Source organism: Passer domesticus, chromosome 3 (assembly GCF_036417665.1).
Source record: "Passer domesticus isolate bPasDom1 chromosome 3, bPasDom1.hap1, whole genome shotgun sequence".
NCBI lineage: Eukaryota > Metazoa > Chordata > Aves > Passeriformes > Passeridae > Passer > Passer domesticus.
In genome coordinates, this window is record NC_087476.1 from 63,536,998 (window position 1) to 63,551,189 (window position 14,192).

Below are 14,192 nucleotides of genomic sequence, written 5' to 3' on the forward strand. Positions count from 1 at the left end.
GTGTAAAGCAGGAAGACATAATAGGCACAAGCTGGAGCAAGGGAAGTTAAGGCTAGGTAGAAAGAGAAACTTTTTCAGTGCCATGACAGACAAGCCAGATAACAGGCTTCACAGGGAGGTCATGCAATCTCCATCCATGGAAGTTTTAAAGACCAGTTTAAAGCCCTGAGAGACCTAGTCTGAGATCACAGCTGAGCTTCCTTCAAGCAAGGTCTTAAACTAAAGACGTCCTGTGGTCTCTTCCAGCCAGTGAGTCTATGATTAAGAATCTGTCTGTTTTTAACAAATCCTGCCCAAATCTCAGGCTGCAAAGGGCAGTCACAGCTGGGAGTTCACGTTATGGAAATCCATCTGAGTCTTTGTGGCAGAAATAGAAAAATTCAACCAAGTTTGACCAATCCATTGTCAATACAGACAAATTTCACACAGCATAATGCCTCAAGTCATTGAGGGATTAAGACTTAAATTTGAAAGGTAGCAGCTGTGTAAGTATGCTTCCTTTCTTTTCTCTTTCTGAGGGCCCAAGTCTCTAATGTCTCGTGCTATCTCTGTCAGAGCAGGGAATAGCCAACATAGCTGGCTCATGCTGCCAGCCAGCAGGCAGCTTCCCCTGCGCCTATCAGAGACAGTCCCTGCACAGTGCGCGCTCAGTCCCTGCACTATTTGCTCCTCCTGTGTCACTCTGTCCTTCCCGCCTCACTTGGTCTTCCTGTCTCTCCTTCCTCAGTGGCAGGATTGCAGAACCTGTTGCTGGCGTGCCCTTGTCTGAGCTTTCTGCCTGGCTTTTTTCCTCTGCTCGGATCTTCTCTTTGCTCCGGTAAGTCTGATGAACAGCTTCCTTGCTGACACTGCTTTGTGACATGGCACAAGAGCTTTAATGTGAGTACTTCCTTTTGGGAGTGTCAACCTGCATTTTCTAGGAACAGCCCTAGGAAAGTCTGGGCACCATGTCACATCTGAGGAAAACAGGGTAATCCAAGGTTGTTAGTGAAAGTAAGGAATTCTTGTATCAAGAATAATCAGAAAAATTTAAGATTACTTTGGTAGCACTTGTTGAATTGAGACTGGGGGCCATGTGTGGTCTGCTACAACAATGGTCAAGGTTCAGGAGCAATATGAGACGTAAGGCAGGAGGCTTCAGAAAGCCTCCAAGTCTTGGAAAACTGCCATGAAACCTCCAAACTTTTGTTCAGTTTTGTACCAGAAAATTGCACATTAATCATAAAGCTATTCAAATGCTGTGAGTAGCTGATATAGCTGGGTTTATCTCTGCTTTCTAAGGTAACACATAGGGCACCATCTATCTAGACTGTAAGAAGGTACTTGTATTTTTCTGGAGGGTGGTCAGAGTTACGGTAGCAGGAGCAATTCCAGAGTTTAATGTTTGCTGCTTTGATGTGTCACTGCAGACCAATCTGGTCTTATATAAAGATTAAAAATCAGATTTTATCAGCATGTGTTGGCTGGTGCAAATATATGTAAAGCTTTGTTTTAGAGAAATGTGTGTGCATGTGAACTTTGAGCATAAAGTGCTAAATACCATCACCCATTTTAGAAGGGCTTAAAATAGCTCCTGGCTGCAGAGCAGGTGCCATGTGTCCTTCTGCTGAATACATGGGGATGCAAAAGCTAAATATAGACCGGTCTGTAAACCCTCTAGAAGTTCAAGCTGCAAGAAGGAAATCAGGAAGCAAATCCCATCAGAAGGAAGGGGAAGCACACTGTTTATAAAAGATAAACAAAACTCTGTAACCCTTTCCAAGGCAGCCTGCAAGCTAAGAAGAAGATGTTTAATTTGTGTTTTGGTCATGCCAGGAGGGTGCCTGGGCAGCAGTGCCAGCTCCCAGCAGTGTGAGAGGTGGGCTGGCACACCCCAGCACAGGAACAGTTTTCCCAGCAGCAGTGGGATGGCTATTGCAGCTCTGCTAAATGAGTCATTGGCCCTTGCTTACTGACCTTTTACATTGGAAATACTGGCTGTTGTCAAAGCACAGTGAAGGAAAATTGTGTTGTAAATGTGAAATATTGAGGGATATAATTGCAGACAAACAAACTCAGCATGTAACCAGACTGATCTGAGGCACACACCTTTTGCTGTTGCCTCTGGCTGCAGCTGTGGCTGTGCTGTGTGCTCAGCTATGCTGAAAGCTGCATTTCTGTCCTGAGTCTTCCCAAGTTCTTGACAGAGGAAAGAGAATGGAGAAAAGTCTTTCTCACAGTGGGGAGGCAGCAGCACCCTCTGGCTCTTGGGGGTGTTCCCCACTGAAGGAGAGGAGGACCACAGTGACTATTTGCAGGCAGCAACCACAGGTGTCAAGTTTCCATCCAAAACACCAGGGCCAAGAAAGGTGCTGATCTCACAGCTGTGGAACAGGTCCAGGATTTGGGAATGCAGGAGAAAAAGAGTAAACAAGATGCAATGCTCAGACTCCGACTGGGCAGTCCTCTCTCTCACTTGCCATCAAACAGGATAAGGCTGTGTTGGAAATTCAGATGCCTGGAGGCAACAGTAATACTAGTAGGAGTTGCAAAACTGAAGAGGTGGCCAGTCTAAAATTGGGCAAGTCTGAAAAACCGAGGAATTCCTCTTCTGGACTCTGTCACCTAATTTTTAGGCATCACTGTGTTTAAGATAGAGTATAATGTAAACATTTTGTGTCTTGCTGAAATTGGCACCAAAAGTCTTTTATGGCTTCATAAGGGAGAATTCCTTGTGTACATCAAGGTTAAGCAGGATGGAGTACAAGGGAGAACTGGGGCCAACTGCACTAAAAACTCCCAGCATCAAAGGCTGTAAACAGGCAACTCTCAGATGCTGTGACTCCCTCAACATGAACTGCAGTGCTGTGGAAGCTGTTGTTCAAAACAAGGTACAGAAGTCTTCACAGGCATTTTGTTTGTGCTGGGAAGCAGCTATCAGACCTCTGGTTTAGTCTGAAGAAGAGCAAAATAAAACATTAGGATATTTATTTGTGTGTGTAAATACAACTGCTAGTATGACCCAGTGGGTGGGCACCTTTGGGTTAGAAGTTCATTTCTGTGTATTTCTGTGGTTCCTGCTCACCATTCTGGGCTGGTGGACAGAAACTCAGCAGTTGTGAATTGCCATGGTTTCAGACTGATTATAACTAATCCCTTTCTAGCCAGGAATGTATGTTAGCAAAGATTTCCTGCAAGGCCTCCTTGTACACATCTTATGTCCTTGATTCAATAATCTAGTTTCTTTTTCATTTACCCATGTTTTTCTCTTGTTACTGAGGCACATCATGCACAGATCAATTGCCACTGTGGATTTAAAGCCTGCAGTATTTGGAGACATGCTTTGTGATTCACATAAGAGGAAACCTTTAGCCAGAGAATGCTACCACATGAGTGATGAAGTTGGGAGGCAGCCAAGGGAGAGAGTCGGGGTACAGAGAGAACATCAGCTTGAGCCTTCTTACGAAGAGGGGAAGATAGAAAATAAATTCATATTTGGAAATGGAGCATTTTGCAGTCCTGATCTCCCTTTGTGATAAACATATTACAAAAATAGCTATTTTGAATTCGGATATACTTTCTGAGAGTTTTATTCAGCCTAAACAAGAGCTGGTAGTCCTGGGTTTTCTAGCTGATTGATTGCCAACTGGCAATTAACTCAAATTAATGATTGCAACAGTAAACACTAGCCTGAACATATCAGAGATAAACACATATTTTGTGGAGTGTCTAGCTTAGCCTTTACAATACTCTTACTGACCTTGAATCAGTTGGAAGTCAATTAACTCTAGTTTAAAAAGATCACAAACAGGAGGCTAGCATTTGTACTATCTGGAATTATTTACTTAAATTGCACATACAGGGTTTAATTTTTCAATGTCAATTAAACTCGATATGATATCAAATCATATATAATTTTACAATCATTTTGCAGTGATATGATGACTATGCCACAAGGAGTGAGGAAAGAATGGGACGCGATTGTGTGACAGGTCTGTGCGACCAGGTCCAGATGAATTCCTGAGCCATTTCTGCTGGCAAGTTGTATCTATGGGTGGGCTGCAGGGGCATATATTTATAACTAATAGTTTTCAAGCCCCTCCTGAGCCTACTCAAAGCTTTCAATTATTTGCTTGAGAGATGATAACTCATTTGACCATCTTATCTGCAAACTTCATCATATAGCCAGAAAATCAAATCTTCAAAAATGTTGCTTATTGATGGCCATCACTGCACTTCCAAACATCACTTTGACTGGGGAGAATTTAAGAACACTGAGTTATTTATTACAGTAAATGACATCTCTCTTATCATATAATGCCCTTGGTCATGTTATTTACAGTTTTGGAAACTGTACTATAGAAAACATATGTTGCAGCCTGTTTGAAAAGGGAACAAAATGCTTCCCAGTTAACTCCATGTTTTCAAAATATTTCAAAAAATAAGAAAGCAACCACTTCAGATGCTGGAAAGAACCAATCAAGTAAGCTTCTTCCCGTCTTCCCCACTAGCACCTTTATAAATCTTGTTGTTAAAGAGAGGAACAAAATGTCAGTCTGGAAAAGAGAGAGAAAGGACTCATGGCTGGAAAGAGTACAGAATCTGCAATCAAGCAGTAGTGGGGGTTAGTTGCAGATCAAGGTCCAGATGTGCACCCCACACTTCTGCATTGTTTCATGAGGGCAACACCTCTCCCTCTAAGAGGGAAGGGGCCTTCTCTACTCTGAGTTTTCCTGTCGCCCAGGATGCTCTTGCTGACAACCTCATTACCAGGTCCTGGGTAAGCCAGAGCAGGAGCACAGATATGTTGGGGGCTCTGTAGATGCCCGGCTGAGCACAGCTGTGCAAAAACCTGAGAAAACAATCGCTTCCCTTTGCAAACTGGGAATAAATTAGCTGAAATTCGCCCCACAATACACCATGGACTATCAAACTGTTATGTGTGGTTGGGTTTATTTCATTGTGATTTATTCTGCAGTTTGTACTTTGTCAAAGAATCTGTCAGCAGCATGCAGCAAGTACAAGAGAAGGGTGGTTTATAGCTGTTAATCTTATTCTTTGCTGTTATTGTGACGGTACCAAAGCACGTCTCTTGTAGATCAAGCACCATGCTGGGCTTTCCAAGGGCACAGTGCAATTTTCAGTGCACCAGTTTCATTTAAAATATTTTTTGTGATTATTGACTTAAGATGTGTCAACAGGAGAGAAAGAGGAAATGAAACTAACACGGCTCTGAAGTGAAGCTGCCCAAGAAAAGTAAACATGTGGCAAATATTTTATTCAAGGAGGAAATTATACTAATAAGTGACTGGGGTGTCACTTCATGTGTCATTGCTGGCAGTGGGAATAAGAGGGTTTCATTTTCAGGTGTTAGATTTGGGTAGGCTTTCCTCTTGGAAAGTGTATAATTTGCCTTTCTCCTTGCAGGCAAATCACCTTGGTTATTTATCTAAGTGTGACATATTTGTCAAGCCAGAAACAATGGATAAGCTGCCATCCCAAATTTCACACAAAATCACTCACATCCTGGCCAAGCTTTGGGAACAACTTGATGGCTAATTCTTTATATGGCTAGTTCTATGCCTTTAAATTAACCCTCCATTTGTTTTTCTGTCAGGTGCTGCACTAAGCATGGAGAATGACCAGTCTACCACCTCACCTGGGCAGGACATCCAGGGGCAGAGTGGGGACAAACCCGCCCCTGGCCTGCCATCCCCTGCTCCAGTCCCCATGGAGCAGCCAAGTAGCTGGCCTGAAGCAGCCGTGTGTGACATCTCAGAGGAGCTGAGCCGGCAGCTGGAGGACATCATTAAAACCTACGGGTCTGCCACCAGCCTGATGGAGAAGGAAAGCACTGCTACAGGAACAGACAGACCTGAGAAAGGAGAGCCAGGCAGCTTGGAGGATGCAGAGTATGAAGATGGAAATGAAGAGAGTGAGAAAGAGAAGCTGGCTCCTGGGGATGCTTCCAAAGCAAAGGAGCCCAGTGGCAACAAGGAGCAAAAGCTGGAGAAGAAAATCCTGAAGGGACTAGGTAAATATTGACATACTCACGCAGCCCTTCTGCAAACACAAGTGAGAACTCCCTGGTCCTTGCTCTTTACCATATTAAGTTTCTGGTATGGATGATAGGGACCTCCAGCTACCACTGAAAATGACAGTGACCATTACAACTTTTCTATAACTGCTAATTATTTTTGGCACTACCCAACATGTAGCCTATATCAGATATTAGTTCTTAAAAAAAAATGTTGTATCCTACAACACTGATATACTACTGGGCCACCCACATTGGTTAGCCAAAGCTGTCAGTCCAATGACACACTCAAAGTCACTTAGAAGAAGAAAAACCTAGCCTTTCATCTGTACCTTAGTGAATATTTTCTTTTCCTGTCTCACTGGTCACAACAGTCATAATGGTGCTACTATGTGGCATGGGGACTTGCAGAATAAATTTACTGTCATGCCTAGGTTATTTTTCATTTAGTAAACCCCTGGACTCATTATATAATATATATGAAATAAGCCAATACATTTGTTCTCTAACACCTCAGCCCTGGCAGGACTGTCAGCTGAGCTAGAAAGAAGTCTTAGCAAGTTTTTGTATACATGTACTTTCTGCTGGGCAGCCACTAGAGAGCAATGTAGTTACATTCTAATCTAATATAGATGTAAATTATTTCCCTTCCTGCATTTAACTCCAGCCAATCTTTGAGCCTCTCCTTTGCATGAGAACCCAAACCCAAATGCAGACTAAACTTGTAAAGGAATCACTACAGCACATTCTTACAGACAAGGGACTAAACATAGGACATGGAATGGATTTTCTTCCTCAAAAATTCTTGAATGTCCAGAAGAAAATTCCTCAGTTTCTACTGCCTTGGCTTTGGTGCTGTTACTGGTACCTCAGCAAGCTCAGTGAAAACCTTACCAACACACAGTTCTCCATCTGCCCTTGTGACAGCTCACACCAGGATTTGATTTTAGCTCACTTCCACTTATTTATGCTGATGCTGTAGAGAGAATTTAGTGTGACATAAAGGATTTTCTCCAGAGGCTGTACTGCACTAGAATTAAAAACATAGAAAATGTCCAGCCCAAAGCCGAAAGCAGATTTTGTATTATAGTCTCAGGAGGGAGGAATATTTGGAAAAGCATGTCCAAGCCCCTGGGACCACAGGCAACCTTATCTCCAGGGATGTCAGGGATACTTTGTATTTGATGAACAAGCACTGCAGCTCATACCTGGGGCTGAAATGAAAACCAAGAGGTATCAGAGGAGAAGCAATACCTAAATGGCTGTCCAGTGATTTAGCTTTGCACACCCAGGGAGTTATTAGACTCTCTCTGGAATACAAGCTTTCTCCACCAAGTCAGGGAACTGATTTACACGAGCATCACGTAGCCCAGACCTGGCTGGCAGCACCTACCACTCTCTGATTGTTTACTTCCACACCATAGTCTCTACATCTGAATTAATATTCTTGATGTCTTGTGTGGGTCTATCAGCAAAGGAGCTGAATACACCAGACTTGATCCACGTTTACTTGCAAAGAGAGCTTTTCCTGAACTTTTGGTGTCCAGGGCCTTTCAGTCCTATTTCAGTCAAATGTGCCATGTGTCTGACCTAATCATCTTGCAAAGACATTGAATGAAAATCAGATTACACAGGACAAAATCATTTCACAGACAATGATTTTGTTAGAAAAAAGCCCATTACTGAGATCTGAAGTGGAGGAAAGTCCTAGCGTGTTTATTCTTATAAGGCAAAGAAAAACTCAGAAATTTACAGTAAAAATTATTCCTTTCTTTCCAAAATGCCTCATTTCACCCTGTGTTTTTACAGACCCATGCATCAAACAATCAATTTTATAACAGTACATCAACTACAAACTATCTCTAGCATCAAATCTCTGTTTCCTCTTTTTCTAAGGAAAAGAAGCCACCTTACTGATGCAAAGTTTGAATAAGCTGAATACTCCAGAAGAGAAGCTGGACCTGTTGTTTAAGAAGTATGCTGAGCTGGTGAGTAAAATGTTGGCTCTTTTCTGTACAAACTGCCTGCACAAGAAGGTATAAAAAAATACATGACATGCAGCATGGTCAAACCTCACATACCAGTAGTGTCTGTCCTGATAAGTGAATCCAAATACATGGACAGATAATTATGGGTAAAAAAGACAAAAAAAGTAAAAAGTGAGGAAAAAAAGATTTGGGACAGAAAGTTGATGAGGCAGAATATTTGTACTTAAAGGCAAATCTATCAAACTGACCCATAGTGGAGACTGGTGTCTAGGCTCCTGCCTTCACCTCCTGCCAGGAGTTTTGCATGTTTCTGTTGTAGGTATTGCTTTAAATTATGCATTGGTGATTTCATCAAAATGAAAATAATACAAGATTTAGTATAAAGCTTCCTGTATTAGGAAGCAGATAATAGACAACTGAGACTAATTGTAAGAGAAGCCACAGCACAATGAAATGAAGAGTCAAAGCCCCTACCACCATAATGTCACTCCTGTAACAATGCCACCTACCTGACTGTTCCTTCCACACTTAAGATGGGTTATTTTCAGATGAAGGGATATTTTCATTTGTAGTCAAAAGACTGTATGACCATAAGCTGTGGAAATCTTCCAAATGACAAGGCTGCAGCATTTTACGCTTTGTGGAGTGCTGAAAAATGTGCAAAGCAGAACATTGATTTTTAATTGGTTTTATGCACAGATGTGTCCATGTCTCTTCAGAGTGTGAAGTGAAATTTAGCTTTCCATGTAAAATCCTCTGATTTCATAAATTGGGTTCAAGCTGTTCATAGTTTATCTCATGCTTAAAGGGACTTCATGCTCACAGATTAACTGAAATGGCTCTTCTTTCTCTACAAAGTACTCTCCACTGCATTCAAATGGCATTGCAGCACTGTATAAAAGAGGGGCTGTATTGCCAGTAGCCCATGCAGGAGAAAGTGCTGAAACAAAAGTACTGAACACTTGTTTCTGACATACTGTGCAATGTCACTGAAATAAATCATTCCTTAAATACAACAAAAACCTTGTGGGAGACAGCCTTACCCTGCTCACTCCAAGCGGCTGAGGGGCATGTGGTGATTAATGGCTTGTCAGCAGTTGGCTGTAGCTGTGACCGCTCTCCCTGCTCCCTCTTGTCCATCCCCATCACACACTTCAGATCACATCTTGCTTTTGCTGAGTTGTTTTCCAGCCAGATCAGCTCCCTGCTCTGGTGAGCCGTGTGGTGACACGAACACTTGTTGCAGCACAGCTCAGGGGAAGGTGATGTGATGGAGCTGCGTGCTTGGCAGTGGCTTCCCCTCCATGGAACTGGGTGCTTGGCAGTGGCTTCCCCTGCTTCAAGTAGTGTTGGGGCAGGCTGTAGCTGAAGAGGCCACCCAGCAATGTTATGTCCCTGCCAGCCCGTGCTCTGGCACAGTCTGTACGACTGTGGGTACACTGCAGGCTGGAGCATGGGCTGGTGAAGGTAGAAGCTGTACCAGCAGGGATGGGGAAGTGGGATGGCACAGCCATTTGGGCACAAGCTCTGCCACACTAGTCGCCAGCAGAGAACATTTCATTCACTATCCAGCAAATAATCTGGTGTGTTGGGTTAGCAAAGCAGACTATGGTTTACAACAGATTTGCTTACAAACAGATGTTGCAGAATTGTTTATAACTGGATTATTTTCAGGTGTCCTGCAAGTCTCACAAGTGCTGGGTGCAAGAGCAATACGCTAAAAAATAAATATGAGCTCTGACATTGTCTGCAGTGCGATCAAGATAAAACTTTTTTCTTAAATTGACTGTTTATTTCTCTAGGACAGCTTTCAAAAATCAAAATTGCTCCTATTTGCAGTTAATTTTAGCTTCTATTTAAATGATTATTCTAAAAATTTATGATTTGGGACCCTTTCAGCATTCCTATTTATCAGTAAATTCCCCTTTTCATTGCAAAAGTAACACTGTGTCTTATATATTCCTGAGAAATTTGAGATATAAGTTTCTAGTGCAAGTAATATTAATGGAGGATAAAAAAGGCAAAAAATGCATGGAAGTCTTTTCATATCATGATTAAGACGAACTTTATTCTGAGCCCTCTATCTCAAGCACAGGTTGAGTGAATCATGAGATTTGGATAAATCATTATCCATTGAGCACAGGCTGTGCATGCAAAATGCAGAGCAAAAAGAAAGAACACTTTCTCTGTTTTTCAGCATAAAGGGGAAGGGGACAAAAACAAACTTATGAAGAAAAAAGATCTCAGCCTTAAGTACAGAAAATAATTTTTTTTTCCTACAGTACTAAAAAATTATTTCAGCTAGTGCAACTTGATTAGATACAAAAACCCATATTGTGATGTACAGGAGCAAAAGTAGACAATATACCTGTTAAAAGTTGGACATAAACTGTAAATATACTCCAAGTCGGTGAGAGCATTGTTTTGTGGTACACTTAGCTGTGATTTGATTAACAATGCATAGACCTCTCAACTGTAAGCATAAATTACTGAACATCTGCAGAAAACAGATGAAAATGTAAAACATTATGCTGTTGACTGTCTTGTTTGAGCTGCACATCATTCCCCAGTGCTCACGGACTTTCCCAGTCATACTGGGGTTAATTAGTACAAGTGGTAACATATTATTAGATAGTGTAGTCCTAACAGCAACTGTTATTATTAAGGTTTGCATGTTTAAGCTCATGTGCTACCATTTTTCGATCAGAAAACATCTGGGTTTCAGAAATACCTTGCAATGTATGCACATCTGTGATACAGTGAGGAGGGTTATTGTGTGTTGGAACAGAAGGTGAAATCATTAAAAGCTTCAGAGGTGAAAGACTTCTTTGACCTTATTGTTAGGGTGTTAATTTACAGTACAGGAATTTTTTTCGAAACATCCAGTGATGGACACGCATCAAAAGAAACAACAAGACTGTGCAGGGGTTACTATTATCAGTTGTGTTGCTGGTCCTCTTTGCCCCCTCTAAATACACTCCACTCCCTACCAGCCTTCTAGGGAAGGCAGGAGTCATGCACCCACAGAACAGCAGGCTCCCAAGGGAACATCAGGGACTGTCTGTGTTTCCTGCAGGAATTATACAGAGACAAAGAGCCCAAAAGAGGTTTGATGTGCCATGACCCACCCTCACTGATGACAGGACCTTCAGAAACACAATTGACAGATGCTCTCACATGGTCCTGTCAGCCAGAGGAATCTGGCACATGTCACTTTGGGAAACCCTTCTCTGAAGAGAATTCTCCTCCATCAGCAAAAAAGCCCCCACATGAACAGCGTTCCTGGTCTCCAGCACCTCTTCTGTTGTTTTGTCCAGCGGGTTCCCGGATATTTAGGAAACTGCTTCTTTTTCAGGAAAAATAAAATAGGATTAACAACTACTGTATCACCTCATGATCTGGAGAAATCTCACCACATAAAGCCCTACTCTCTAGTAGTAGACACTAGACTCCTCTAGTTCCAAATGTAGAAACAAAAATAAAAACCTCATAGATGTCCTTCAAAGAAATTCAAACCGAAGAAGGAAGAGCTAAAATGGTGATGTAAGAATGTTAAAAATTATGTTCACCCACAGTACAGCACACTTGGGACTGTTGCACCAAGCAGGCTTGGGAATCTCCAGGTTCTTCTCTCCTATCACATTAGAGATGATAAATAGAAAAGATTTCTTAAGAGGGTAAGAAAATGTGAAGTCTTTCCCCAAACCAAAAGAGCTCATTTTCTATTCTTTTCTATCCCTCTTTGTTTCATTTTAATCAATGTTTCCCTGTTTTAATCCCTGTTTTGCCCAGCTTGAAGAACATCGTGCTGAGCAGAAAAAGCTAAAGTATCTACAGAAGAGACAGGCCCAGGTCACCAAGGAGAAGGACCAGCTGCAGAGTGAGCACAGCCGAGCCATCCTTGCCCGCAGCAAGCTCGAGAGCCTGTGCCGGGAGCTCCAGAGGCACAACAAGAACCTCAAGGTGAGTGGGAGCCTCATCACAGCACCCAGAAGTGAGGGGACAGATGATGTTGACACCTTGCCATCTCCCTCTAGTACCAAATCAGAGGAATTTTTGCATCTGCACATGCAATATATAATAATTATATATACACTCTGATCTTGAGGTCCGTTTACACCAAGACCCCTTTATTTCTCATTTGAAAATATCCCAGCACTTTTGGACACTGGGTTTGCCCACACTAGCTCTAAGCCCTCCTTGCATTATTAGGGAGCTCACTGCAGAGTAGTGAGGCTAACAGACCACGTCCCTCAGAGTGCAGATCAAGTGCACATGCATGGACAGAACCACAGGAACACCAGCTTTGCTCCAGTGGACTCACAGGAGGCTGGTGGGTGTTTTGATGTAATTCAAGCACTTGCACTTTTTCAAGTGATGTGTGAGGGTCAGTCAATCAGGACATTTGCCTAAAGACACCAAATGTCAAGACAGAAAAAATGCCAACATTATTTGTGGAAGTTGTTTGGATTATGAGAATCAGTTAAAAGAGAAAATTTTCGGGAGTATCAAAATGCTGGGATCCATACACCATGTCTGCCAATTGCTTGGTGCATCACGCCACTTAAATGTGTAATTTATAATATGATTATGCTCCTTGGAAAAAAGTATGTTCAAGAAGAATATTTCTGTTGTGATCATCCTTTTTTTTCTGAGTGCTGAATGTTAGTGATAGTGTTGGTATTAGTATACAAAAGGCCTCTGCTTTGATCTATTCAAGCCCGTTCTTTACGGGGATATAGTTATGCATAGAATTACACATAGGAATTGTCAGCAGCAAGAATTCCACCTGATATAACCTCTATTACTGGTAATGCATTTTCATTCATTTCCACTGGCTCAGGAGTGGGCCTTCAGGGTCTTGCTCTGACTTTCATTGTGTGCTGTTAAGAATACAGCTGGGAGAGGGAATAGTCACACATACACTCAAACTAGTGTATGTCCTAGCAGAAGGATAAAAGCAGTTTAACACATAGGGAATCTAGAAGCAAATCTCTCAGTGCTCAGTTATAGTCATGCAGAACTGGTAGTGAAAATTAAATTTGTACCTGTCATTTGTATTAGACCTGAGCTATTCCTCAATATTGATCCACAGTGATTTACCAGGCCACCTGTGGATAAAATCTTTCAAAAGAAATACAAGCCAGATTTAAAGTGAATTAAGGATACAGTGTACAGTGCTTTGCATAGACTTAACTGATATTCCTAAGCAAATCATATCAGTGGAACAAATCAGTGAAGACTGGGGCAACTAATCCTATTTGGAAAACATTTGGAACAAATTTTGTTGATTTCCTCATACAGTTTCCCAGCTACGTTATGCTTATTAATCTTCCTAAGAAAGAGCATGATTTTTCCATTCTCTTTGAATATAAATACTTCCTTACACATTTCATCTTTACAATTAGGAAAGTCTCTTTTCAACATATTTTTACCTCTTGGACTACTTTACTTTGTGACTAAGTTCTCTAAATTAACCTATAAACTTCAGGATCAGTTCTTATTTTTATTGTGTATCCTTGCTAGCTGAGCCAGGGAATATGCCTGAGGTGATCTGGTATTAGGAAGAAATGTTCAAATTTTCATCACTTCTTTCTAAAAATTGGGAGACCTTTTAAGAAACCCAGAATACTATCTTTCCTCTGGTTCTCATGCTATCAGTGTAAAAAAAAAAAACAAAATTAAATAAGACAGTAAGACAAAATACACTTGCAGATTGCATGAGAAATAAAGGAAGAAACAAAGACATTCATTATCTTTATTCAGTTTTGTCTCTCTAAGAATTTTAGCATAGTTCTTGGAATATATGCCTTTATGCTTTAGCTCCTGGAAATCTGTGAATGTCCAGAAACTCATGTTCTATTTATATGAGTGCAATTTTCTTTCACTTGTGACTGTACTGAGAGGGCCCAAAACCAGAAAATCCATCAAATGGTATTTTTAAAATCTTCTGCTTAAATATTTTTATTTTGGTTTTGGCAGGACAGAGAGTCATAATTTTTTAGTACTTGGGATTAGCAGTTTGATTATGTTTCAAACGTGGAAAATAGAAGCTAGGAGATTGTGTCATTTCAATAGCAAAGGAGGAAGCTGGCCTGTCCAGATCAGAAACCCCCTCTGACTTACCATGTGGTACATTATATGCACATCATGTCATGTAAATGTCATCTTCACTCATCTGGTGTGTG

The 14,192-nt window shown here is 41.5% G+C and overlaps 1 protein-coding gene across 1 annotated transcript in view; it reads left to right on the forward strand.

Annotated features, from left to right (window-relative positions):
• The first annotated feature begins 469 nt into the window (after positions 1 to 469).
• TXLNB (taxilin beta) overlaps positions 470 to 14,192 on the forward strand; it is a 35,291-nt gene continuing 21,568 nt past the window's right edge. Inside the window, exons 1-4 of the mRNA XM_064413512.1 lie at positions 470 to 817; positions 5,597 to 6,013; positions 7,913 to 8,004; positions 11,797 to 11,967. Of these exons, the coding sequence (XP_064269582.1) occupies positions 5,611 to 6,013; positions 7,913 to 8,004; positions 11,797 to 11,967 (666 nt within the window). The 5' untranslated portion in view covers positions 470 to 817; positions 5,597 to 5,610. The remainder of the gene's footprint in view (positions 818 to 5,596; positions 6,014 to 7,912; positions 8,005 to 11,796; positions 11,968 to 14,192) is intronic.